Below are 27,063 nucleotides of genomic sequence, written 5' to 3'. Positions count from 1 at the left end.
TACTTTACTTTTAATCTTGGTTCGGATATTTTCTGTTATCTTAAAATGCAAACAGAGGTCATTGGTGTTAGATCAAAACTCCCAGTGTATTTTAATAAAGAATACTTTAAATCAGGAAAACACCCCATTGCCATATAGATAGAACTGGGTCATGCTTTTACTCAACTATCATGGCAGAGGAACTTTGCCATGAGGGTCACACTGCCTTAGGCACCACTGCCACCTCGTGCCACCCAGTGGAATTGCAGGCTTGGTGGCAACAGAACTGGCCTGGTGGGAGGGAGGCTAATTCCATATAAGGCACATTTCAGGCAGATTTCACCCAAACCCTCCAGGCACAGTTGACTAAGTTCCAATAGGTGCCTGTTCATTTGTAAGTTGATTGCACCTGGATCAGTATCAAGCTTTCTTTTATATGTTCCAAATGTCTATTGTTCTCCTGACTTAAATTATTGTTATACTTGAAGATATTGATGACAAAGTGACATGAAACAGAGATGAATACTTGGGAAAACTCTAGAACTGATTTTTGCAAATAATAATTTCTCTTTAGTTGGGCACCTTCAAATGCCATAAAGAAAACAATATATAATTTGGTTCCTAATTACCTCTCAACCTCACCTCTACTCACACCACACTATGTAGTGACATAGTTTCTGAGATTTTCTAGCCTCTCTCTCACCTGCCTGCTGCTCTATCTGTCCTGTCCTCTCTGCCTGGAAATACCTTCTTCCATCTTTATCTTCTGAATTTATTCTTCAAGTATCAAAGCCAGGCTAACAACCTGTAGGGAAGTATCTTAAAATAAGTTCAGAGATGACAGTGTTTCATAGCAATGTTTCTAGAGACATGGAGACCGGGTTCTGAATCCCACCTTTATCTCTAACTAGAGGCCTGGTGCACAAAATTCATGCACGGGGTGGGGGGGGGGGGGTGTGTCCCTCAGCCCAGCCTGCACCCTCTCCAATCTGGGACCCCTTGAGGGATGTGTGACTGCCAGTTTAGGACTGCTGACTCCCAACCACTCGCCTGCCTGCCTGATTGCCCCTAACAGCTTCTGCCTGCCAGCCTGATCACCCCCTAACCACTCCCCTGCCAGCCTGATTGATGCCAAACTGCTCCCCTGCTGGCCTGATTTCCCCTAACTGCCTTCCCCTGCCAGCCTGGTCACCCCTAACTGCCCTCCCCTGGCAGGCCTGGTCCCCCCAACTGCCCTCCCCTGCAGGCCTGGTCCCCCCAAACTGCCCTCCCTTGCAGGCCTGGTCCCTCCCAACTGCCCTCCTATGCTGGCCTGATCACCCACAACTGCCCTCCCCTGCTGGCCACCTTGTGTGTTGGAGTGATGGTCAATTTGCATATTACTCTTTTATTAGATAGGATAGCCGTAACCACGGCCAGCTTATTTAATTTCTGTGTCTCCGTGGTTCCATCCATTAAGTGCGAATAATAATGTCCCTGACCCCAGCATCGTTGTGAGGTTTTTTAAAATGTGTGTAAAATGCTTGCTCAGCACTATGCCTAGTATCTGGTAGAACCAATGGGGCAGCTAAAGACATATGTAAATACCTAGCACCTCGATCATTGCCTGCCCAGGACAATGTTGTTGGACAAATGTCGTCTCTTGTCGTTGTTTTTCCCATCACCTATTTGGTCTTGCTTGCAGAAAAAGAAATGTTTCTTGGGAGTTAAAAAAAATATAAATGTCCAGCCTTAAACTTGCTGGAGTTATTTCCCTCCTAGATCCATCACTCTGTGTCACCGCAAAGATTTGCATGTCAGGTTGGGAAGTGTTAAGCAGTGATGCTATTTTTGGTGATGCTGCTTTACTCCGTTGTTCACCAGGCACCTCTGTGTTGCACCTGTGATTAGTGGCTGGGTCACTGAGGTGTGTTTGTAATGTGCTCTCTCTGCGCCAGAGTCTTAAATGTCACTCTGTCTCCCTGACCAGGTAGTCGATAGTGACAGACCGGAAGGGTCCAAGTTCCGGCTCACTGGAAAGGGAGTGGATCAAGAGCCTAAAGGGATTTTCAGAATCAATGAGAACACGGGCAGTGTCTCCGTGACACGGACCTTGGACAGAGAAGCGATTGCTACTTATCAGGTGAGTACCCCTCAAGTGCCCGTCCTGCATGAAGAGCGGTGGTTGTCAATGACCGTTTGCTTCCCGCTGAGCTCATTATTCCTGGGCTTCACCAGGCCAGGGCTGTGTGACTTTAAGTGTGTTTCTGTGGCATCTGAGTAGTGGAGTAGTGTTGCACCCCATCAGGGCAACAGTGGGAGCCCCTAGCTTACATCAATGGAGCCCCCAGTCCTGCGTGAGATTTGGGGCACTGGAAAGCAAGAAAACGGTTCATGGGGGGACCTCAGGGGAGGTCAGAACTCTTAGTGCAGCTTTGGCTTTCTCGAGCAGTAAAAGGTGCAAACCCCTGGACCTGATCATTTAACTTCTAGGAATCCATCCTAAGGAAATCGGGAGAAATTTAGTTAGATCTTTACACACCGATGTTATAGCCCGGCATGATCCTTACATGGAATCAACGGCTAAATATTTAACAATAGGGTAGTTAAATTAGGCACAATTTTTCAAGGAATTTGTATACAACCATTTTTAAATATTTTTGAAGAAGTTTTACTTATATGGGAGAGATTCAAGACATCGAATGGATACAGACACACAAACACATAAGGCATCCTCATTACAGATCAAGTATTTGTACCGGTACCGACCATGGCGGGTGTGCATTTGTGAAGCCGCGTGATGCAAGAAAAATTGAAGTGTTGATGATTGCCTTTGGGTGTTACTGATTTTTCCTTTCAGTTTTCTATTTTTTCTATAATGTACTTAAATTACTTTTATAGAGAGAATAAAAAGCTTATCTGTGAAAGGATAGTTTCAGAAGTTGATACCCACTCGGGACACAGAGACCAACGTGGTTGCACCCAGATATTGGGGTGCATCTCATACAGGCTGGAGGTCAATGCCACCCCTTCTCCACCACACCCCAGAACAGTCTATGCTCATAGCCTGTTATGGACCCAAGCCTCTGAGAGTAGGAAGCTCATTCTCTGAGCAATGAGATAGAATTCCCGGCGTTTTTCAGGAATAGCCTTTCATGGACACAGTGCTGAGCAGAAAGCAGGTGCAGTGGAAGCGAGGCCCAGCCAACATTTGCGTTTGGTCTCCATTGCCCATCACACACATTTCCCGGGTTAGGGGTCAGGAGGTGGTGGCCAGTTACTAGCACCATATTTGGCATCTCTGGTTTTCTTGTCCAAAACAACAGATAGAGCATCTCAATCTCTCATCAACAGAAAATCCGTATTCTCCCTTCTCTGCAGACGTGGGGTGCTGAGACATTGCATTGGGAAGCCCAGTGTTATGTCTGGGAAGCAGGTATCCTGCGTCTAGCCTGCTCTGTCACCATGAGCTGTTGACCTTGAGGAGGCTGTGTAAGCGCTGGTCCTCAGGATCCCAGCCATAAAGTACAAATATCACGTGCCTACCTATTAAACCGGATGCTGTGAGTTTCAGTGAGAAGTTAGTGTGAAGGCATTGGAGGCATTAAAGTGCTGGGCAAATATGGTGGCATGAAGGGCGTTTGTGGAGCCCCATCCTCCAGCAGACCTCATGCCCAGCTATGTGCTCAAGGGTCCCGGGTCCAAGGAGGAGTAGGGTACCTTCCAGATCTCCCTCTCAAAAGCTTTGCCAAAGGGCAGATGCTGCCAGTGTCTGCAGGGGTTCATCTGTCACAGACCTCCAAAGGGTGGTCAGTGTGTCCTAGTGTACACCTCAGGGAAATCTGGTTGTTATAGCAACTAAATATTGGTGTCCTCAGGATTCCCAGTTCACTGGCCTTGAGAGTACCCAGAGGTGACCTGGCAGTTCTGGTGTCCAGCTGCTGCAGGACCAGCCAGGAGCAGGCAGGGGACATGCCCTCTTCTCTCCCCATGCCTATCATGGGAATATCCATTAATTGGCAGACACAATGAACTAAGGAGACAATAAAGGTTACAATTTTGTAGCATAGGGATGACGATTAAGAGCTCTGAGGTAGCCAACCTTTGTTCGCATCTCAGTCTGTTGACTGAGCTGTGTGATCTCGAGCAACCCGCTTCCCTATTCCGATCTTCTCATTCTCATCCACAGAGGATAGTACTGTCACCTCTAAGGACTGTAGAAGATAAAATAAAATTATTTTGTAAGTGCTTAGCCAAGCTCGTAGCAATAAGTCATAGCTGCTCTTACTAGTATTTTTCCTGAAATTTTCTAATACTTTAGTTAAGTTCCACAAGTTTTTAATGTCAGTTTCCAGCCTTCAATCATGAGAAGGTTGACATCTACTATAGACTTATGGTTTTTCCTTCTATCCTGAGATGAACCAAACATCATAGCATTGGTGGGCCCTCTTTTAAGTATCAGAGATAAATTCCTAGATGAAACTGGATCTCAAGTACTCCCTGTGGATTAAAAGGTACAAGGTAAACAATAAAGATCTTGTTGGGAGTGTTCTGTAGCCTGATCTAGGCCGAGTGTGAACCAGAGGAAGTGGGAAAAGCTCGTTGCCAAGGATGAGAACTGGTGAATGAGAGGCTGAAAGATGCCGTTTGGGGGTGAAACCACCGGAGCTGTTTGAAGAGCTGAGCAAGAGTTTGGATGCATCTATGACTGTCTGATGTTGGTGGGATCCAAGTGTTTTAAAAATTAAAGTCCCCCTTTTGGGAGTCCTTCCACACTCAGAGAGAGGCTTCTGGGCACCGTAGGCCAGGACCCGTCTCAGTGTGGACATCTCCTTAGGGGCCATGACCTTGGTCTCCACAGACATGAGGAAGTCCCCGTGGGGCAGTCACAGGGCAGGGAAAAGAACTCCAACGCCAACACTCAAGGATTGATAGGGAGTAATGAGAAAGTCCTTGGCTTGGATGTTGCCAAAGTGCCAGTTAAAGACCTCTGTAAGGAGAATTTCTGAATCATGACGGGTCCCTTCCCTCTGTCCTTCACATTGCTGAATGTGTGGCTGCCACATGTGCCTGTGCAGGGATTCCACTGCACAAGGGGATGGCTGAGGAATGAGAAAGGCCTGACCCAGCCCGTGGCTCACTAAGAGCTGCACTGCCGTATGGGCATGTCTACAGAAGAAGGCCTCCTCTTTCTAATGTTCACAAAGGCATGGGGAGAGGATTGAATAAAAGCCACAGCACTTATTTTAAATTTAGGTGATTTTATTTTTATCTAAGCAATATCTAGGTGATAATAGTGATTAATAACAAGGGCCCTGGGGACAGAAAATTGTTGTTCAAGTCTCAGCACGGCTGCTTACTGAGCTGTGTGATCTTAGACAATCCACTTACCCTCTCTGATCTTGTGACTCATCCATAAAGTGGGGATAGTACTAGCACCTCTAAGGATGGTAAAAGATGAAATTATCAGTTTTTATTAACTAGTAATTGTTAATCAGCTGGTAAAATGGAGCCTAATCTCAAGCTTGGAACGTCTCATATTCTTCCTTAAAGTGAAGCCATATAATATCATAGCAGTTAAAAATACAATTTTGCACGCAGCCACACTGGCTGCATTCAAATCGTGGCTGTTATGGACTAGCTGTGGGAACGAGGGCAGGGTGTCTGCTCAACTTTCTCATCTGTAAAATGGAAGTAATAATAATAATACTGATCTCATAACATTTTAATGGTAAGCATTGAGAACAGTGCCAGAAACATAGTAAGCACTGTCTAATCTTACTAGAGGAGTGAGAGGCTAATGCGGTCTGTGACAGGCAAAGGAAGGTAAAGGCAAACTCCGAGGACTCTGAGTGGTAGCCCAGTCTGCCTGTCTCAAGTATGGACTTGCCTTGAGTAATCGTGAGGGGTTTTTGACAGTTTCATAATGTATTGATTAGTCCACTTATTCTGTCTACATGCATTTTATTGAGTATCTATAGGGTGAGGAGCTCCCTCCAAGGTGGGAGGGGAATATGCTGGGAAACCAGACACCCCAGGTTTCCTGCCGCCCCGTGGCTTTCATTTTAGTGCCTAGGCTTTGTTTCAAAGTGCACTGACTTAAATTTCTCATCAGTGTGTGCAGGCGATATGCCAGGAAGCCAGGCCTTGCTCGTTGTGTGGCTTGTTTACCTGCGGCACAGAGCCGCGCCTGCCCCGGAGAGACCGCCGGTGCTTGGTGGGAGTGCAGTGTCTCACAAGAGCACAGTGCGGCTGGTACTCCTCACTAGCCTCCCAAGAGTCCAGTTCCAATGCCATATCCCCGACCTCTCACTCTTTAATTCAGTCTTTGTTCTGTTTTCTCCAGGTCCTTGCTGGGGAAGGTCACCTATTGCTCTGTGCTTGGTTCTCCTATGTCTAGATTTAATGAGAACCAGGTTACTCCCTTGTTAATACACTCTGAGCGTAAGAATGTTGCCATTCTGGTCCCTTCCAAGTGCCTGTTTAGAAATAATTTACTATCTTACTAGTACAGTGAGATCCATCGTGTGCGTGGTGGTCATTGTGGTTGGTAGCAAACATGCTTCTTCAAAGAACTGAATTGAATTTCTACATGTTAGTTTCCCCTCTTGCAAGTTTAACAAGCAGAGAGCATGTGGGCCAAAGGGTTGCCATTGTAATTGCTCCAATGTTGTTTATTTTAAAGTAAAATGCTGCTCACATGCAAGGCCTTGTGATTGTGTTAACAGGTCCCAACTCCAACAAGAAAGCCTCTGAACTAAGTAAGCCGAGGGAACTGCGGGCGAGAAGTAATCTGGGATAAATTTGTCCGAGGCCCCCTCGTGAGTCCTCATTAAAGCCGCTGTTCATTGAACACTGCATGGCTGATGCTGTGCTAAACACTTCATATGCGTTCTCTTATTTAATCCATTTCCCACAAGAGACTTAAGAAGTAGATGCTAACCCCATTTTATGGATAAGCAAATAACTTTTAAATAACTTTTTCAAGGTCTCCCAGCTGGTGTGTATTGAGTCTGGGATCCATGTCCGTTTCTCTCCACCTCCGAAGCCCTGCATTTTCAATCACTAAGAAACACTTCTTATTTTACCCTCAACTAAACTCTGCAAATTCCCAGGCCACTTTCCCAGGACCTCCACTTACTGGGGCTGGGAAGGGGGCTTCACTGGTTAAATGATCTATTTCTTTTCAAATACCATTCTTTTCCATGACCGAATGCCACCTGCCCCCTCTCCCTACCCCAGCTCCCCAAAGGGCTTTCCAAGCTGCTGACCTGAAGTGGCACCTGGCAAAATAATTTAGCTCTTGCAGTATTGGAAGCTGACATATTAATGCAAAGCCTCCTGAAATATTACTCATTATTATGCATTTTGCCAGCATTTGAGTGATTTGTGAACTCTTCATTGGAATGAAGTACTGTAAAGGATTCATGAATGACCAAGTTTATGAAATTCTATAAAAATATTAGCAGGTGGTAATGATTCCCTCACACTGTGACTATAATCTGCTGCCTGCAAATTTGTCAAGATGGGAGGACAGCAGTGGAATGGGAGACAGTCGGTTAGGCAGGTGGCAGAAGGTCTGGCTGGGCTCAGCAGGGGGTAAGAGGTAATCTGGAAGCAGAACCTGGGAGTGGGCAGGAGCCATGGGCAGGAGTCCTTCTCCTTGAGCTATTATCCAAGGCAAGAGACATATAGAGAACTGGGAATGTCAGATTTGGGTGGGAGAAGAAAGGAGCTCTTGAAAGGAGAGGGCAAACTAACATTTATTGAGCACCTAGTAAGTGCCTTAGAACTCTTCAGAGTTCTACATGTGTAAACCTGTGAAATGGTTTATTGTCTTGTCTTTGCCACTACGTTAGCTGAGGGCCAAAGTGGTTCCCAAGATATATTATTGTTACTAATGTTGGTGTTAACATTTATTGAACATTTACAACGTGCCAAGGTTCCATGCTGAATACCTAATGATCATCTCATTTGATGTTCATAAAATGAGCTTGATTCTGTTATCATTCTCAATTACAGAACTGGTAACTGGAGCCACCTGTGTTCTTGGCTTCAGAACAGGAGCAGGATTTCATTGCCTCCTTCTGAATATTTGTTCGCATTTTCTGAGATACAGTTTGCTCTCATTTGAGCCATTGTTTGCACAAGTTTTGACTTTGTGGTTAAGAGTGTTACACCTGGCAGACAGAGGGTATTATTGCGCCTGTGTTGTTGTGTGTTTTTTCACTCATATGGCTCTGCCCTAATTCTAACCCATATTCTAACTCCAAGATAACTAGGTGGAAAATACAATCAAGGTGAAAAATGCTGCTGTCGTACAGAAATACATGAACCATAATGTTAGGAATTTTAAGACAATCGGGAGGTATAGATTTACCCCGATTAGAGAGTCATTTAGGTGACTAACCCAGATACAGTGATTTCCATGTTGCACATGGACGATGCAGGCATCACCTTGATGGAGCTGAGCTTGGGATGCTCCCCCAGCCCTTGCAGTAAGGATAACCTGCATCCTCTCCATCCTCTAGCCTGGTCTCCCCCATGGCCATCCATCTTTCTTAGTTGGGATTCTTGGTGGTAGTCAACAAAATCCTCTCAACTAATGTACAAAGAAAAGGAGTTATGAAAGGGTGCAGATAGCTTATAGAATTGGCAGAGGGACCCCAAAACCTGGCTCATGGGTAACACAACCAGAAACGATGGTGCTACAGGAAATACCCAGCCATACGTGATACTATTCTGGTGCAGGGTCCCTAGCCTCAGCATTATCGACACTTTGCGCTGGGTAATTCTGTGGTAGGGGGTCTGGCCTGTGTGGTGCATGGTGTTTAGAAGCGCAGCTGGCCTCTAGATGCAAATAGCATCCCCATTTCAGTCTTGGCAATAAAAAACATCTCTAGATATTGCCAGTTGTTCCACGGGGCAAAATGGCCCAGCTGAGAATCACTGTTCTAGAGGAGCCCTCACTGCTGCCCCCTCCCATTGAACTCTGCTCCTATGGCAGTCGGAAATGGGTGGTGGCAACCCTGCCTGGGCTGTCCAGAGGGTTGGGTGACTCTGACACCTTGCTTTACAGAACCTCCGATCCTCAAGTGAGCCGCTACCTAATGTCTCCCATTTCCATCTCCAAGCTCATGTAAGATGTTGGCAGGGAATCTCATGTGATGGACTCTCACTGAGCCCGCAGGGGCCTGGGGTGGGTGTTGTTATCACCTGCATCACTGTATCATCAGTACAATTTCATTTTGAGAGGCTCTCAGTGACAGGCATGGCTGCCTGAGGGCAGGTAGCCAGTCCATGCGTAGGAGAGGGTGGCTTCACACCTAGGATCTTAATTTCCAATAATATCATGGTCCCATCAGGTAGTAACACACATGGCCCAGGAAAGAGCCCTGACTCGGAGGAGACACAGAACTTAGGTAAAGCTCGGGCTTTGGAATCCGACCTACTGAGGTTAGAATCTCGACTCTCCCATCATAGAAACCTATGAAATTGCCATTTTTTATAAGTGAAAAAAGAGTGGATATCGGTCGTTTCATGGTTTGCCCTAACACTGTGTCACCTTTGGCGAGTTCCTCAATTCTCAGTCTCCGTGTTCTCATCCTCAGAATGAGGGTGAGATGGCCGTGTCATCTCCTGCGCTGCCTGTGGTTACTAAAGTGGGTGCGGCAGGGTAGCGCCCAGTGCATCCACTGAGTGTGCTGGAATCGGGAGCCCTTGCCTCAGACAGGAGCTTCTGCAGGTGAAATGGAGGTGAAAGCAGCTGCTGGGCATCAGCCAGCAGTTACACGGTTACATGTTAGTAGCACCAGGTGCCACTTCATAGAAGGAACTCATCTAAACCCCCACACCAGCATCAGAATCTGGGGACTTGTTAGAAATGCCCATTCTCGGGCCCCCACCTCAGACCTGCTGGATAGGAAACTCGGGCCCCCATTCTGGGTGTTCACAAGCCTCCCAGGTAATTCCAACGCTCCCCGACATTTGAGAACCCCGAGTCTAAAACAGGCTCTTAAGTGTTAACATCACTGCGGCCCGCTTGATTCATTAATTTGCCTCAGTGAGAGTAGCCTTTGAACCTATTCCATTACAACCCAAATAGCACCTTTGAACCAAAGGTACTACTTCTCCAGGTGTTCTGTGTACCATTTGAAAGCCCCTCTGTGTCCAATCCATTTCTTCAAAACTGCCTTTGTTTTTTGTTCCATTAATGGCTCCCCGAGAGCCGGGCACCTTTGTCCCTGGCTGCTTTGCTCCTTCCTGTCTAGACTTTGGATGACTGTTGAATGCCAGTGACTGAGTGTTTGCTGACTTCTCAGAAACCAAGCTTTTAGGTTGAAGATAAAAGCATCTTCAGAAGATCTGAGCTGGTACAGGGGACAGGGTCCCTCATAGGAGGAGGTTGGCCTGGGGACAGGAGAACCACTCTTTCGCCTTATTAGATTATATTCTGCCTTATCTCTCTCTATATAAAAGGCTAATATGCAATATGATGTGTGCTGACTATCAGGGGGTGGTGTGAAACATGCTGGGTGACCAGTGGCTGTGGCAGGGTGCTGAGGGGAGGAGGCGGGGGCAGGAGGGACCATGTGGTGGTGGTGCGCGCAGGTGGCAAGGGAAGGAGGAGGAACCTGGTCGGCCCTAATCACTGGCTAGGCCTAGAGACTCTACCCATGCATGAATTTCGTGCACTGGACCTCTAGTTAGATTATAAGTAAGTTATTTATGGTTCTCAAACTTTGCTGCATGATGAAATCATCTGGGGGATTTTAAAGCCTCTGATGGCCAACTTGCTTTCCATACCTTAAATTAGAGTGTCTTGGAGTAGGACCAGGCATCAGCATGTTTATGAAACTCTCCAGGTGTTTCTGCTGTGAAGCCAAGTTGAGAACCATGAGTTAATAGAACCCATCTGTGCAATTTATTCATAGCTGGGAATGGGGACAACATCAACCTAATACACACAGGAGTTTCTAACACTTAATAGAAAATCAAAGTTCTTATTTCCCCTCAATCAACTGCTTAAATCTAAGCGAATGTCTGAAGTTAACTACTTTCCAATGTCTCTTTTGACAGAAACTCTTAAAAATTGAAATGTGGAAAAACAGAATTTGATAAACAAATGAACAAACTGTCTTCTGACTCACTTCAGAAAACAATAATTCGGGGTTTGGCCGCAGCCTCTCCCCACACCAGTGCCCCCGAGCATCTCCATCATACTCTTTCCACCTGGGCTCCCCACATTTCTCAGCACTGCATTTAGCAGCCTGGCCTTATCTGCCAGGTGCAGCTGGTGAAACTGAGGCATGGAGTTCAGCGACATCGCTGAGGCAGCTGCATGCTTGTATTATCGCTGAGGTGCTCCTGGCTGATTATTTATTTGGTCCACTAGGCAAAGCTGCTTCCTCACTCAGGTTGATGGTGACATATTTTTCTAAATGTCATTAGCTTACAAGAGGTTTAACTTGAATGTTGGCAGGTGGAAGAACCTGTGTCCCTCCCTCGACTTTGTCCTCCTGGCGCTGGGCCTTGCATCCAAGGCACCTGCCCACAGGCTGGACCTGCCACATGTTCATGGAGTGAATAAACGTGTGATGGTCAGTTTTCCCTTTATTTTTGCTTTAGTGTTCTTACTACAACCAAATAAATCTGCTTCAGCGTGGCTGTTTTTTCAAATGACTTGGTGAATATTTTCTCCAAGGTGCCGAAGAATCACAATACATCAGAACTGCAAGAGCCTTTAGATGCATTTTTCTAACCCTCTGAATTTACAAATAACTACTGAAAATACATTGCTGATGTTTTTGCTATCATGTAATAATGGGTATTATTGCCAAACCCTCTGGGACCAGATCTGCAAGCACAAATCCTAGCCCCCAGCACTCACTCCTCATCTATTTGTATTCATCAATAGGCATAAAGATTTTTTTCCGCTTGGTAAGAAATGAGCAGGGTAGAGAAGGAGGAGTTTGTTTGGGGCATAGACCAGGAGAGGGGAGCAAAAGCAAAGATAGAAAGAGGCTGTCCTCCTCCTCCTGTAGGATTGACACACTGGGGTTTGAAGTCAGATAATGTGTAAAGTTGGAGGTGAGGACCAGAAGCTCATTAAACCAATCACCAAAGACTGGGTAAGATTCTAGGTTCAAGCACTAGGGCGGTGAGGCCAGTGTCAAAGGATGATGCAATTGGAGAGCGAGCCCTCTCCCCATCCAGAGACGCCTGCAGCACTTTGGCAAGAGAAGGTTTGGTAACTAGGGTGGGTCACCATGGTGAAGCTCTCTGATTGGCCTAGACAAGTGGGGGGAGAAGCTGACGTGGACCAGGGGGCCCTATGAGGCCAGCTTTGGCCCTCCCACTAGATACCTGAGGAAGAATGTCCTCATGGGGACTGAACTCCTTTTGAGCAGGTCAGAGCCCTGAGTCCCTGTGGTGGGATATAAAAACAAATGGACCAATGTCCTCATCTGAGGCTGGGGAGCTGCTGAGGATGGGTCACCCATCTCAGTTCTGGCCAGCCCACTGCTTACTGTTTAATCAGAGCAGATCGCTTCATCTCTATAGATTTGAAACTGGGAAAATCTGTGCGCAAAATTCCAGGATAAATAGAAAAGCATGGAGGAGCACACGCTTTACCAGCTGAGGGAACTGAGGGAAATGGAACCACACTTACAGAGAGGCAACTTGGGGCCGCCAAAGGAGGCATACACTTCAGGGTCAGCACACATCCAGCAACCCTATCAGGTGGGACCTAGTCAACTACCAGATTGATTGATCCAGCAGATGCTGAGGGGGTGCCTAACTCGTGCCAGCTACATTTCAGGGCACAGGGGACACAACAGTGAAGAACCACCAACTTACTGCTTCATGGAACTCTGTCAGTAACAGACATTATGAGTATAATGTGTCAGGCGGTTATAAGTGCTAGTAATAAAAATATAGCTGATTGACGATACAGAGTGACAGGAGGGGCTGCGTGGTCCAGGCAGACCTTGCTGAGGGATGACATTTGGAAGTAGGCCTGATGGGAAGTCTGAAGACAGGAATGCTGTCCTTCCCTCTCAGGGACCCCTGACGTCAGGGCTTGTCAGAGGGGTGATGTGCCTTCCAGGGGACATCTGGCAATGTCTGGAGACATTTTTGGTTGTCACACTGGGGGGAGTGGTGCTACTGGCATCTAGTGGGTCAAGGCCAGAAGTGTTACTCAGGGTCCTCCAGTGAGCACAGGACAGACCCAGGTGTCATGCTGCAGGCATCAGCACAGGCCTGGCCTCTTCGAGGATCTGAAAATACGGCGTGACTTATTTACTCAAACCCTTGTCTGGCTTAAATAGACAAAAGGTCTGTGTTCGTTTCTGGGGCACCACAGCAAGAGATACTGTCCCTGTCCTTGTAAAGTTCATGATCTAGCTGGGGACAAGGATTTGTGAGAAGACAGCTACACCCCCAAGGGACAGGGCAGGGCCAGAAGCAGCCTTCCGGAGGATGGGGCATCAAAGCAAGTGCTCAGGAATGAGAAGGAGTTCGCCAGGTGGCAGGGAGGTGGCTGGGGCTGGAGGGTTCAGGGAAGGAGGAACAGACTAAGGAGCCTGAGACATCCCAGAGAAGTGGCTGAGTGGGGCTCCTGCAGGAGACAGGAAGTGAATTCCACCAGCGAGGAAACGGGACGCATGTGCTAAGCAATGAGCGCAGACATGATACCCCTCTGGTGACGTTACAGGATTTTAGGCTGAAGAGTGATGTGACCAGACTTGGGTTTTGCACAGCCAGCCCTGGTTGCCAGCAGACAACTGAGGTCAAGGTAGGGAGTCCTGTCCCTGGGTCTTGAAAGCCAGAGTGGCACATATCAGATAAACGCCATTCTCGCCAAGGAAGCCATGGTAGGTGAATCCAAACTCACAGTGAAGATATAAAATGTACTTTGGGGGAAGATGAAAAATTAGGGGGCCAGGCACTGCCCAGCCTTGTAGGGTCGGGTAAGGAGTTTGGACTTTATTCTAAGGAAGTCTCGGAGGGTTTTCAGCAAGGGAATGACATTCAATTCGCATTTCAGGAAGATAAGATTTGTTTGAGCACATCAACAATAACATTCAAATTGCCATGGCATAGAAATTAATTCAAAAATGCATTCATTTGTTGAGACCCCACTACCTGCCAGAGAGAAAAGATAAAGGCCTGCCGTCCCCAAGCTCAGTCTTTAAGAGCCTCCTGGACAGAGTAACCAGGAAACCTTTCATTCTGAACCCCTTTGGGGGTGGGGAGGTAGGGGGGGAGGCTCAGTCTATGAGGCAATTGAACATTTTCTGTTAAAATTCCAAGCTTTTAGCTCTTTCTTTAAGGGTTTATCAGTGGGCTATCTCGAAATTATTTATTAAACACAGTTAGCCGGAGCTGTTAGCTGTTGATGCGTTGGATTGGCATCTGTTTTAAGAAGTTTATTATGAAGAAGGCTTATCTTTTTCTCACAGTAAGGCATTTGGTGCCAAAAGATCATCTCCATCTTATTATTTTTCTTCTCAAAGTTCAGAAGTTTGCATAATGGGCTCTTTTAAGCAAAGGCCATCTTTTCTGGTACCTTGCTGGAGAGGGACTGTAAAAAGGACTTAATTGTGCCTTCTTGCTTGTGGATGCTTGTTCCCTGCCTGCAACGGGGCCAAACCGAACCTTGTTCCATGTGTCAGACCAGGCACCCTGAGGGTGGGCTGAGTGGAAGCCCACCGAGAGAATGCATCTCATTAAGTGAGGGCTCATCTTCTCAAACGGCGTTAATGGGACCAGGTTGGCCACATTTGACAGTAAGTCAGGAGGAGAGCTCTGTGTTCTTTGGAAGTTGGTCACGCCCTCCTGGCTTGGGGGGCACATTGCGTTGGCCATTAACTCTTGTGGGGGGAGCACAGGTAAAGGTGGTGGGTCTGCAGTGGAGGTCTTAGCCAGCTGCTCACAAAAGCTCAGGAAACTGGGTGACTGGCGTTTCACAATTAATTATGAATACATTTTCTATTCCTTTTGAGTTTTTAATGCAGGGCCTCATCATGAACTCTGCACACTACACCAGCAGAGTTGGAGAGCTGCAAGAGGGGATGGCCCTCAGAGGCAGAAGTATTTACTCTCTGCCACTTGACAGAAAAAGCGTACAGACCTCTGGACTAGATAGGCCCTCACATCCCTCGGGAATTGATAAACTGATTTTGAGAGTTTTTGAGATCCTAGTCCCAAAAGGAAGCGTATAAATTTCCCTTTTCTGGAGATTTCAGAGGAGAGGCTAAATGTGTGTCTCCCTTATATGAGGGCCACGTGGTCAGGCCCAGAGGTGAGCTCACTGCATTCAGGAACAGGCTCCCCAGGGCATTGTCGGGGAGGCTGCAGTGAGTACATTCCGGAGTTCATCTGCACGCTGCTTAAATGGAACAGAAAGGCTTTGCAAAGGGCGAACGACTTTGCAGGTGTCGCGTACAAAGTGAAATGTATTGTCCTTTGCTTTCCCTGGCATTTCCCCCTTCAGAGCAATGCTCAGCAAGCTGACTGCAGGCCTGAGCTGCCTGGGGCTACACCTGACTCTGACGCTGAGTAATACAGTCACAAAACATAATGGTGATGCTTTGTGGGCTTTGCTCAGCCCTGATAAACAGTATCTCACTAGTTCTTACATTGACTCAATGAGTTAGGTGCCTCTATGATAGTTTCCTATTTCTGCCATAGCAAATTATCACAAACTGTGGCTTAAAACAACACAAATTTGTTACCTCGCAGTTCTGGAGGTCAGAAGTCAAGTGCGGGCCTCACTGGGCTAAAATCCAAGCATCAACAGGCAGGGCTGATTCCTTCTGGAGGCCTTTTCCAGCATCTAGAGCAGCGGTTCTCAACCTGTGGGTCACCAACCTGTGGGTCGAGACCCCTTTGGGAGTCGAATGACCCTTTCACAGGGGTCGCCTAAGACCATTGGAAAACACATATATAATTACATATTGTTTTTGTGATTAATCACTATGCTTTAATTATGTTCAATTTGTAACAATGAAAATACATCCTGCATATCAGATATTTACATTACGATTCATAAGAGTAGCAAAATTACAGTTATGAAGTAACAATGAAAATAGTTTTATGGTTGGGGGTCACCACAACATGAGGAACTGTATTAAAGGGTCATGGCATTAGGAGGGTTGAGAACCACTGATCTAGAGTGACCCACATGCTTGCTGGGTCTCTTTCTGTCTTTAAAGCCAGAAGTAATGCAGACACAGACAGACACTGACATCGTGCTGGTTCTCCCCCCACTTTTAAGGACTCTATGATTACATGGGACCAACCTGGATAACCCAGGATAATCTCATTATTTTAAAGTCTGCTGATTAGAACCTTAATTCCATCTGCAACATTGATTTCTTTTTGCCTGGGACCTAAAGTATTCACAGGTTCTAGGCATTAGGGTGTAGACATCTGTGGGAGCCATTATTCTACCTATCACCACACCACCTTCTATAGAAGAGGTTGTAGGCACAGAGTAGGTCTGCAAGGTCACACAGCAGGTAAGTTACAGGTGGTCTTAATCTTTGGCCCCAGATGCAGTCACCCCTAGAACCTGGGGTGATGGCGTAGCCAGCAGGTTGGGCCAGGTGCTCCCCTCTTCTGTTGGCTGCAAATAGGGTGATAGCTAGAGAGAGAAGTAACTCTCAGTGGACCCTCAGTGGCTCTCTCAAGGCCTGGAGGCAGTATGTCGTCTCTCTCATGTGTTTTTCTACCAGAGCACAGACATCCAGGCCTCTTTCACTTTCCTCGTTTCACTGAAGTGTCATCATCATTTTCTTTAGACCAAGTAAGAATCAGAGAATGGTTGGGCCCCACCCCATAACAAAGAAACAGAATTTCCAGAGGATGAGGCCCAGAAATCAGGATTTTAAAAAGATTCCCAGGTGATTCTAATGTGCATCCAAGGTGGAGAACCACTGCTTTAGAGGAAAGCACCTGGGCACTGGACCCAGACAGTTCTAACTCCAGGTTCCTGCCCCAGTACAACTTACTAGGTGTACCGGTTAATAATGCGGATTTTTTTCAATAGATGGAGTTACACATATGTTGACATATATGCGATTTGATATGTATGCTATTTTGTTGTACTGACAACAAGCTTCAAAACTTCATATGTCAAATTTTCTGAAGGTGTTAACATCATAGATATTTTTACGCTTAAAAATGTCAAATTTCATGCCAAAAAAAAGAGCATTTGTGGGAAGTTTTAATTCATTATTTTGAAGAAAAAGTTATTGTATACTTCGGGAAGCTTATGGTGAACATGTTCCATCTTAAGATACTTGTGAACACAAGTTTAAGCGCTTTAAAAGTAATGATTTCGATGTGAAAGACAAAGAACGTCTAGGTCAACCGAAAAAGTTTGAAGACCAACAATTACAAGCATTATTGGATGGAGATGTGTGTTAAACTCAAAAACAACTTGCAGAGAGATTAAACATTGCTCAGCAAACAATTTCCGATCATTTATAAGCAATGGGAAAGATTTTAAAGGGAAAAAAATGGGTGCCACATCAACTGAATGAAAGACAAATGGAAAACCAAAAAATCATCAGTAAAATGTTGCTTCAGAAGCACAAAAGGAAGTCTTTTTTGCATCAAATTGTGACTGGCGATGAAAAGTGGATTTATTTTGAGAATCTTGAATGCACAAAATCATGGGTTGATCCAGGTCAACCATCAACATGGACTGCAAGGCCAAATCGCTTCGGAAAGAAGACAATGCTCTTCGTTTGGTCGGAACAGGAAGATGTGGTGTATTATGAGCTTCTAAAACTAGGTGAAACCATTAATACTGATCGCTACTGACAACAAATAATCAATTTGAACCAAGCTTTGATTGTGAAACGACCAGAATGTGCCAGAAGACACAGCAAAGTAATTTTGCTTCATGATGATGCACCATCACACCCTTCAAAACCAGTTAAAGACACATTAAGAGATCTTGTCTGGGAAGTATTAACCCACCCGCCATATTCACCAGACCTTGCTCCTTCAGATTACCACTTGTTCTGATTGATGGCACACGCACTATCTGAGCAGCACTTCAAAGCATACGAAGAAGTGGAAAATTGGGTCTCTGAATGGTTTGCCTCAAAACAAGAAAAGTTCTATTGGGACGGTATCCACAAATTACCTGAAAGATGGCGGAAATGTGTAGCTAGCGATGGACATTACTTTGAATAAAGCACTTTTGATGGTTTTCTTTGATTACAAAATCCGCCATTATTAACCTGTACACCTAGTACACAAACAGCAGCAGCCACACCCGACTACACAATGACTGTGTCAGGCTCAGATCAAGTGCATTTCCTGGGCAATGTCTCCAAATGTAAGTGCCCAGGAGCATGTCAGCACCCGCTCCAGGCGTGAGGGCTTTGAGATGAGGGATTAAGAACCTTGAGGGCAGAGATTGTTGTGTGCATTTTTATGTGTAGAAATGAAGCTGGTCCCATGGCTGGTAGATGAAAGAGCCAACTGACAAACACCGCCTCCCCCTCCGGAGCCTCACGCCCCGGCTCTGTCACATGTCACATGTCATGTAAATGGTCATGTAAATGCTCGCTTTGCTCACTGTAAACCAGCGGCTCTCAATGAGGGGTGAGTTGGCCCCAGGAGACAAGCGGCTATGTCGGGAGACTCTTCTGTTTGTCACAACTGGGGGGTGGTGCTACCAGCATCTAGGGGCGGGCGAGGCCAGGGATGCTCCTAAACAGCCGGCAATTCACAGGGCAGCCCACACCACAAAGAACCATCCAGCCCCAAATGCTAATAGTGCCGCTGCCAAGAAACCCGGGTGTAAATGAGCATAGTGACCCTCCCCGAGGGGCTGCTGGGAGCGCTGTGTGCTCAAGCATGGGAACCTCCCCTCGAACCAGGTCCTGGCTTCCCCACCAGACTTCCTGTCAGCAGGGTCTCGGCCTGTCAGGGCTCCGCGTGGCCCAAGGTCTCCCCTTAATTATGAGAAACACCAGTAATGTGATTCTAGCAGGGCTCACCATGCTCATTTTTTATTGTGTGGTGTTTTGTTTTGTTTTTTAATTTTTTTTGGCAGAAGACAAATTCCATTTCCTTACTCCTGAGGGAAAACTAATTCCAGCAAAGGCCATTTGTCTTTGGTACCTTATGATCTAGATAATTTACTGCAAGTTTACTTTTATTGAAAATTATGTAGATATAATTCAGAACACAATTTCCAACTATACGGCACACTTAAGCAGTGTATATATATATATATATTTATATATATATATATATATAGAGAGAGAGAGAGAGAGAGAGAGAGAGAGAGAATGAATATATGCTGGAATGTGCATTTCTCAAAGACACTTTTCTTATAACTCTCTGCCTTTGAGATCCTCAAACTTGCTTGCTATGAAGAGCTGAAGGATTCAAGTATTTTCAAAATGGATAGTGTGTTATGAGTTGTTATCATTCAAATGCAACTCAAACTCATGACATTTTATATAGCTTAAGGATTAATTCAGAAATAATTGACATTTAAATGCATTTAAGATATTTAACTTGTGATTCTAAATATACCTATTTTAAGCCCTGTAGAAGCACCAATCTCTACTGTGTGTGGACTCCTCCCCCCACAATTACATGGACCTAGAAATGACATAGATATTAATATAGAATAGCTTTTTCAAACTCTTTCTGGGAAACATAAGGACTGAGAGATGCCCCTCAACACACACTTACACAAAATGCTGGGAACATTGGGGAACCAATGAAAATTTGGGAAACCTCGAAAACTGTAATTGCTTCTTTAAAATTCACAGTGCACATTGGACACAACAGGTATTTTTAAACCTGTTTAAGCCAACATAGTCCACACTTTTTTAAAAATATATTTTATTGATCTTAGAGAGAAAGGGAGAGGGAGAGAGAGATAGAAACATCAATGATGAGAGAGAATCATTGATCAGCTGCCTCCTGCACGCCCCCTACTGGGGATGGAGCCCGCAGCCCACGCATGTGCCCTTGGCCGGAATCGAACCTGGGATCCTTCAGTCCGCAGGCCAACGCTCTACCCATTGAGCCAAACCAGCTAGGGCATAGTCCACACTTTTAAAAACCAAACCTTTTAATCAATGTTCTCCTTTAAAGAACTAGTAACCATTATAGAAATCACACTTTAGATAATGTTGGTGAGAAAATTTAACAAGAGCAAAAAGAAGTAGCATGAAGATGCCTGTTGGGTGCCAGCCGCCTTCCTGAGAGGTGCCTGGTCAGCCTTTTGAGAAAGATGGTTGTGGAGACAGTTTGGCACTGAAGTCTCCCCTAACACAGACTCCTCCCACTTCTGGTTGTTTCAGCCCATCTAGAGGTAAGGGAACCCATGACCTGGTGAACAGACAGACAAACATGTTCTATTCATGCAATGGGATACTACCCAGCCATAAAAAGGAATGACGTACTGATCCATGCTACAAGGTGGATGACTCCCCCAAAACAGTGTGCTGAGTGCAAAGAGCCAGACACAAAAGGTTACATATTGTCTGAATCCATTGATATAAAATGTCCAGAGTAGGTAATTTCATATCTGGCTTAAATAGACAAAAGTCACGCCGTATTTTCAGAAACCATGCTGGGTACATGGTTTCCTTTCAGGATGATAGAAACATTTTGGAACTAGATAGGGGTGGTGGTTGCAAAAAAAATGGTTAATTTTATGCTATGTGAATCTTACCTCCATTTTTTAAAAAGCATTGAAAAATAAAACATAGTGATGGAGGGGAAAGTGACAGGGTATGAAAACCCAGGTGTAAGGGCAGGGCAGAGGGATGGGGAAAACCGGAGGGAGTCCCACACATTCTCCATGGCCACATGGAAACTTGTCCATGACTGACAAGGATTCGAGGATATTCTAGCCCAGGGAGGTGTTCAGTACACAAGGGTAGCCCTGAGAGAAGGCGGAAGAGCAGTGTCTGCCATACCAGCAGAAAGCTGACCGGGACCCCACACCGTGGTGATGTGTTAATGACCACAGCCTGGTGACCCTCATGCATGTCTGATCCTAGAAACAAGTGACTAGGAAACTACCAGAGCTGGCCATTCAGGCACTTTATTAGTAGTGACCCCTTCTGAAGCCCTTTTTCCACTGTTGCACTGTGACTTTTATTCTTCTGCTTAAAGTGGATCCCCAAATTGCGTGATCTTCAATTTCTCCACAACCTGGATCAACCCCTGTGAGCTGCCCTACTGGGTTCAGGCTGAGGAATCACCCCAGTTCTATCCGGACATCGTTAAGCCTCACATGCATTAGTGCCTCCTACAAGTCAACCTCTATATTTCAGAGAAGGACCAGCCCAGTGTGGTCCAGTAGAACTTCCACAATGGTGTTCTGCATCTGCACTATCCAAGATGGGTGGTCCGATACGGTGGCTAGTGAGCAATGGGACCTTGGCTAATGCAACTAGGAAATGGACTTTTTAATTTAAGTTTAGTTACATTTAAATACTCACATGGCTGGTGGCTACTGCTTTGGGAAGTGCAGACCTAGGAAGTCATGGATGAAGTGCCATCTTAGCATCACACAAGTCTGTGTTTCAATATTAGCGTTACCTCTCACTAGCTGTGTAATTTGGGGCAAGTTGCTTAATCTGTGAGCCTTAGTTTCCACACCTGTAAAAAGAGAGAAATGTGAGGGTCTACTTCCTAGAGCTGTTGTGGAGATGAAATGAGATATTGCATGTTATGTGCTCAGAGCTGGGCATCTGATAACTGCTTCAATAATCACTGTGTCTTTTGATATTGGTAATTCATCTATGGTGGATGGTACTTTTAGGAAATGAGGCTCAGAGAAGTGAAATAATTGTGCTCAGGGTTGTACAACTAGAGGCAGAGGAATGTGGGAATTCCCTTCCATGTGTTCCAAGGTCAAAGTCATCAGCTTGCTGTTGCCCTGTGGTTCCTCCCCCTGGAATCCCGGTTACAAAGTTCATCTCCTCTAGAGAATGAGATGGGGTCTGAGGAATGCATCTTGTTCTTTCCCATAAGCTGGTCCATTAAGTTTGAGCTGCACTGCTCTGTGTTGCAATGGGGTTTCTATAGGCGTTGAAATCCCAGGGAAAACACGTGAGTGGGTGAATGGGTTTCTGTCTCCATAGTGGGTTTGTTTCTTGCCGAGGCTGGTTCTAGGTAGGATCTGGGCTGGACCAGCAGAGAAGATCTTGGGCTCTGTCATCTCAGCCACCTGAAGGTTCTGGTTGAGTGAAATCTTTCAGACACACTATTTATTCAACAATCTTGATTCCTGTTTTAAGGCACTGAACATTCCCTTTTGAATGCTTTCTTCTCCTTTCTATATAAAGTTGTCTCTAAGTCATAGAGAAATCCGCCCTGCATAGAGGAAGTCTTCTTTCATTCTAATTTTGGTTACAAAGGACACATGTATCCCATCATCCTCACCTCTGGGCTAAGAGCAGAGTTGAGGCCTGGTGTAAATCATTTATTCAGGTCTGAGAGATAAGTCAGCCCTTGCAACATGCCCTGTGTGTGCTAGCATCTCCATTGCTGCCTCAAGGAAACCTTAGAAGCCAAGAATCAGTGCCAGTCTGGGCTAATGCTCCCAGTCCAAATACAGAGCCAGTCGTGTCACACTGGCTGTTTAACAGCCCTGCCCATGTCATTCTTAAGAGAAATAGAGTGAAGTTTCATTAACGTGAGAGATCAGTAGTTCGGTTATAAGTTATCACTGCAGAGAGAGAGCCGCAGGGTTAGCTCCTCAAGTTGGAAATAAAAAAGATGAATGGGAAGAGGAAATGAAGTTAGCGCATTACCGCCGGATGCTTTGTCACTCATGCACAAGGGGAGAAGGGAAAGCCCTTTCTAAACACAGAAGGGATGCCAGAGGCAATGAATATTGTTTAATCTGCAGAAGATCTACTTGTCCTGGTCAGATTTGCACGCCTCTCATCAACACCATGACCCAAGGATGGCCTTGTTTTTGCAACACATCGAGTGGGGGCATCCAGCTGGCTAACTCTCGCAGCTGCACATAACGGTAAACCTTTCCCAGCATGCCAAGACAGAAAGCTATGTCATCATTGCAGTCCTGTGACTGTGTTTATTTATGTGAAGTGTACTTATCTTTACCACCTGCCCCACTCATTCACTCATTCATACGCTCATTAATTCGACAGATGACTATTCAGCTCCTTCTACCTGTCAGATACTATTCAAGGCACTAAGACCCAGAGTTCTTGCTCTCAGGGAACTTACGGCAAGAAAGCAGGCAGGTGATGATAAAAATCCCCTGAGTAAAATTAAAAAGGGGGAGGAGGATGGGGAAAGCAAGGGGGGAGCACTATCTTATTTTATACATGATGCTGTGGACTGGCCTCTGTGAGCAGGGCACGTTTAAGCAGAGTCCTGATGAAAGAGAAGGGTGGCAACTATGCAGATAACTGGAGGGAAAGAGAACTACACAGCTGAATAGTAGCCAAGCTGAGGAAAGAGAGTCTTATAATGGACAGGGTCCCACAGTCTGGGAAGGAGCTCGAGAAAAACCCTATAGAAATAGTTTTAGCTGTTCTGCCTCTGTTGAGGTGCCCCCATTCTTTTGCTCCAGGGCGTGGACCCCTTCTTAACAGCCCTGACAGGAAGTGCGTAGGCCCTGGGGTGGAAGTGAGTTTGATGTTTAAGGAAGATAGGAGGGGGAGGAGGCAGATCATGCAGGACCATCTAGGCCAGTGGTTCTCAACCTGTGGGTCGCGACCCCTTTGGCGGTCGAACGACCCTTTCACAGGGGTCGCCTAAGACCATCCTGCATATCAGATATTTACATTACGATTCATAACAGTAGCAACATTACAGTTATGAAGTAGCAACGAAAATAATTTTATGGTTGGGTCCCAACATGAGGAACTGTATTTAAAGGGCCAGAAGGTTGAGAACCAGTGATCTAGGCTTTGTATGGACTCTGGCTTCTGAGTGAAATGGGGGGCACTGAAGGTGTTTAGCAGAGGCAGGGTGCATTCTGACATGTCCTGCACCAGGAATTCTGGCAGGGCTGTGAGAAGTAGAATGAGGGGCTGCAGTGGAAGCAGGGAGCTACAGGAGGCTATAGCAGTAAACCAGGTGAGAGAGGGTGGAGCTTGGATTAAAGTGAAAGATGAAGGTGATAAGAAGGGATTGGATGTGAGATATGTCTTGAAGGATACACTTAAAAGGGTGATGATGCAAACAGGTCAGGTACAGTGAGACATTATTTGCTACTGGATTAAATGGAGGGTGTGAAAGAAAGAGGCATTGAGGGTGATTAGGAGCCTTTGTCTTGAGCCAGAAGGAAGGGCAGATGTGCCATTTACTGAGGTGGGGTGACTGGGAGGAACGGGGACCCAGAAGAATCTCATGCCATTGGAGAAACCATTAGAAAGAGATTGGTCATCTGGTGCTCAAAGATTCCTCTGATATTTTCTGATTCACAACCAATGTAAACCCAAACCAAGTTTTTCTAAATGAGTTATGTTTGGAAGGGGCAGATGGTCCAGTCAGGATGGGCTGAATTTATAGAGTGATGTAGAGGCCCAGGCAGTGTTGGTCACAAGGTCCACGGTAGCTTTCCTCAGGGAACAGGCAGAAGAAGTCTCTGTCCCAGAGACAGTAGCAATGCTTGGGAGAATATCCAAAAAGTGATCATTTTAGGGAACTGTCCTCTTGGGCCTGTTATAGACAGCTCAGACCTCCATAGCAAAATACCACAGCCTGGGGCTTAAACCACAGATATTTATTTTCTCACAGTTCTGGAGGCCAGAAGTCCATGATCAAAGGATTGTCTGATTTCTCCTGAGAATCTCTCCTTGGTTTGCAGGCAGCAGTCTTCTTACTGTGTCCTCACATGGCCTTTTCACTATGGATGCGTCCCTGGTGTCTCTTCCTCTTTTTGTAAGGACACAGGTCATATAGGAGTAGAGCCCCACCCCGTATGACCTTATTGAACCTTAATTACCCCTTTAAAGTCTCCAAATACATTCATATTGGGAGTGAAAGCTTCAATCTATAATAATAAAACATAATATGCTAATTAGACCAGACGACCTTCTGGATGAAGCCACGGAGGAGGAGGCGGGGCGGCAGCGAAGGCCGAGGCAGAGGCAGCCATCACCATGGTGGGGGCCGAGCCCCTTGCATGAATTTCGTGCATCAGGCCTCTAGTGTGTAAATATTAAGGAACACAATTCAGTCCCAAGCAGAGATCTACATTGAAGAACATTCTGAGGCTGCCTGCTGATCAACAGGAGAGTGAAACGACCAATTGCCAGCATCTTTCTTGGGAAACAGACACACAGGCCTCCAGCACAGTTGTCCTGGCTGAGTTGCTTTCTCATCTTCCCCGGCTCAGATGGAAGTCCCTCAAAAACAGTATTTTTCAAGCACATACTATGTACCTGATACTATCCAGGCAGCTTTTCTTACTCTTTATATGAACCCGGTGAGGTATGTACTGTTATTGCCTTGATTTGACTGTTGAGGAAACTGAGGCAACTGAGGGATTGAGAATCTTACCCAAGACATGCTTAGTAATCGGTGGAACCTGGTCCTGGGCCAGCTGGGCTCTCAGGTCATGATGCTTATGGCCAGTTCATCTATGAGATCTGAGCTGCAGTGAAAGTGAAATTTTGCTGAAACAAGAAATCTAACAAACAACTTACCCAACTGGCTGAGATTGAGATTTCATTTTGGAAGTGCATCATCACCGTTTTAAGTGTATCCTTCTTCATTAGCTATGGCGCCTTATCCCACGCGGGTTTATCAGCTTTGCAGAAAAGGCTTTCATGAGACCACCTAATTCACATTTAGAGAAATGGAGGATTCTGTCGTCCATCCATACTCTGCCTCCTAAATTAGGAATAGACTGAAGTGTCTAGCCTTCTGCTTGGTGAAAGAACAGTGACCACTCTTTTGTGCATCCATTTGTTTTTTATTGTCTAGTTTCCTGTCTGTATTTTCATGTGCAGTTCTGTCTTTACTGATAGTGTTTGTTTTCGATGTGCAAGCTCCGGGGGCTGAGACAGCACGCTTTTAATGGCCTCCACTGTGTGGGCACAGCACTTTGTAAATAAGGGCGCAATAATTCACTTAACAAGCATCTAGTGAACGGTTCCAGTGTGTGAAACAAGGTGCAGAGCACATGGATGACATTCAAAGGTGTGACAAGGAAGATTCCTATCTTTTCAGAATTATAGTATTATTAATAAGAATGCTGGAGTAACAGCATTAATAACTAGTATTTATAGAGCCCATCTTATCTGCCAGTAGCTGTGCGCTGTGTCTTACATACATTCTCTTAATTAATCTCTGCTATTGAGCAGTGTTCCCCTAAGTGTGTTCTCAGAGCACTATTTCTGGCAAAGCATTGATGGATACTGTGCATGTCAGGGGTCCCCAAGGCCAGATCCAGCTTTGGTAATTCTCCAGGAGAATTCATGGACTCAGCACATGGCCATACGCATGGCTAAGATTTATTACAGTGAAAAGATCCCAAGCACAGTCCGCACAGGAAAAGCTGCCTGAGGTGAAGTGCGGAGGAAGCCAGGTGCCAGCTCCAGAGGGTCCTTTCCCAGTGGAATCATGAGGACCTGCTTAATTCCCCCAACAATTCACATGGCACATTCACGACATGTGAATGTCTACTGGGAAGCCCAGAATTTTAACTGGGAGCTGGACACCTAGGTACCCTCTGCTTGGTATGTAGCAAAATTCCAAACTTCCAAAAAGAAAGCAGGTGTTTAGCATAAACCATGTATTTTTTGTACAAACAGGTCAGGTACAGTGAGCCACTCTTACAACAAGGGAATAGTGGGAACCATCCCCAAATCTGAGTTCCCAGCTGCCAACAAAGAGCCAACCTTGGAAGCAGTCCTTTCTAGGGACAGCCAACTCGGGCCTGCGGTATCCCCTTATGCCTCATTGGCCAGGCCAGGTTAAATGCTGTGGTTGATTGATACAGAGATAGATAGATAGATAGATAGATAGATAGATAGATAGATAGATAGACAGACAGATAGACAGACAAATGTAGATAGACAGGTAGTTAGACATACCCAATCAAGTATGAGAAACCTG

General features: G+C 45.8%; 1 protein-coding gene across 1 annotated transcript in view; it reads left to right on the top strand.

The window, feature by feature from the left end:
• CDH13 (cadherin 13) overlaps positions 1 to 27,063 on the top strand; it is a 990,542-nt gene that overhangs the window by 504,577 nt on the left and 458,902 nt on the right. The window contains exon 5 of the mRNA XM_006087037.3: positions 1,949 to 2,101. Coding sequence (XP_006087099.1) covers positions 1,949 to 2,101 — 153 coding nt within the window. The remainder of the gene's footprint in view (positions 1 to 1,948; positions 2,102 to 27,063) is intronic.

Source organism: Myotis lucifugus, unplaced genomic scaffold, assembly GCF_000147115.1.
Source record: "Myotis lucifugus unplaced genomic scaffold, Myoluc2.0 scaffold_35, whole genome shotgun sequence".
NCBI lineage: Eukaryota > Metazoa > Chordata > Mammalia > Chiroptera > Vespertilionidae > Myotis > Myotis lucifugus.
The sequence above is the reverse complement of the archived record's forward strand: the minus strand, read 5'-3'. Positions and strand labels throughout refer to the sequence as shown.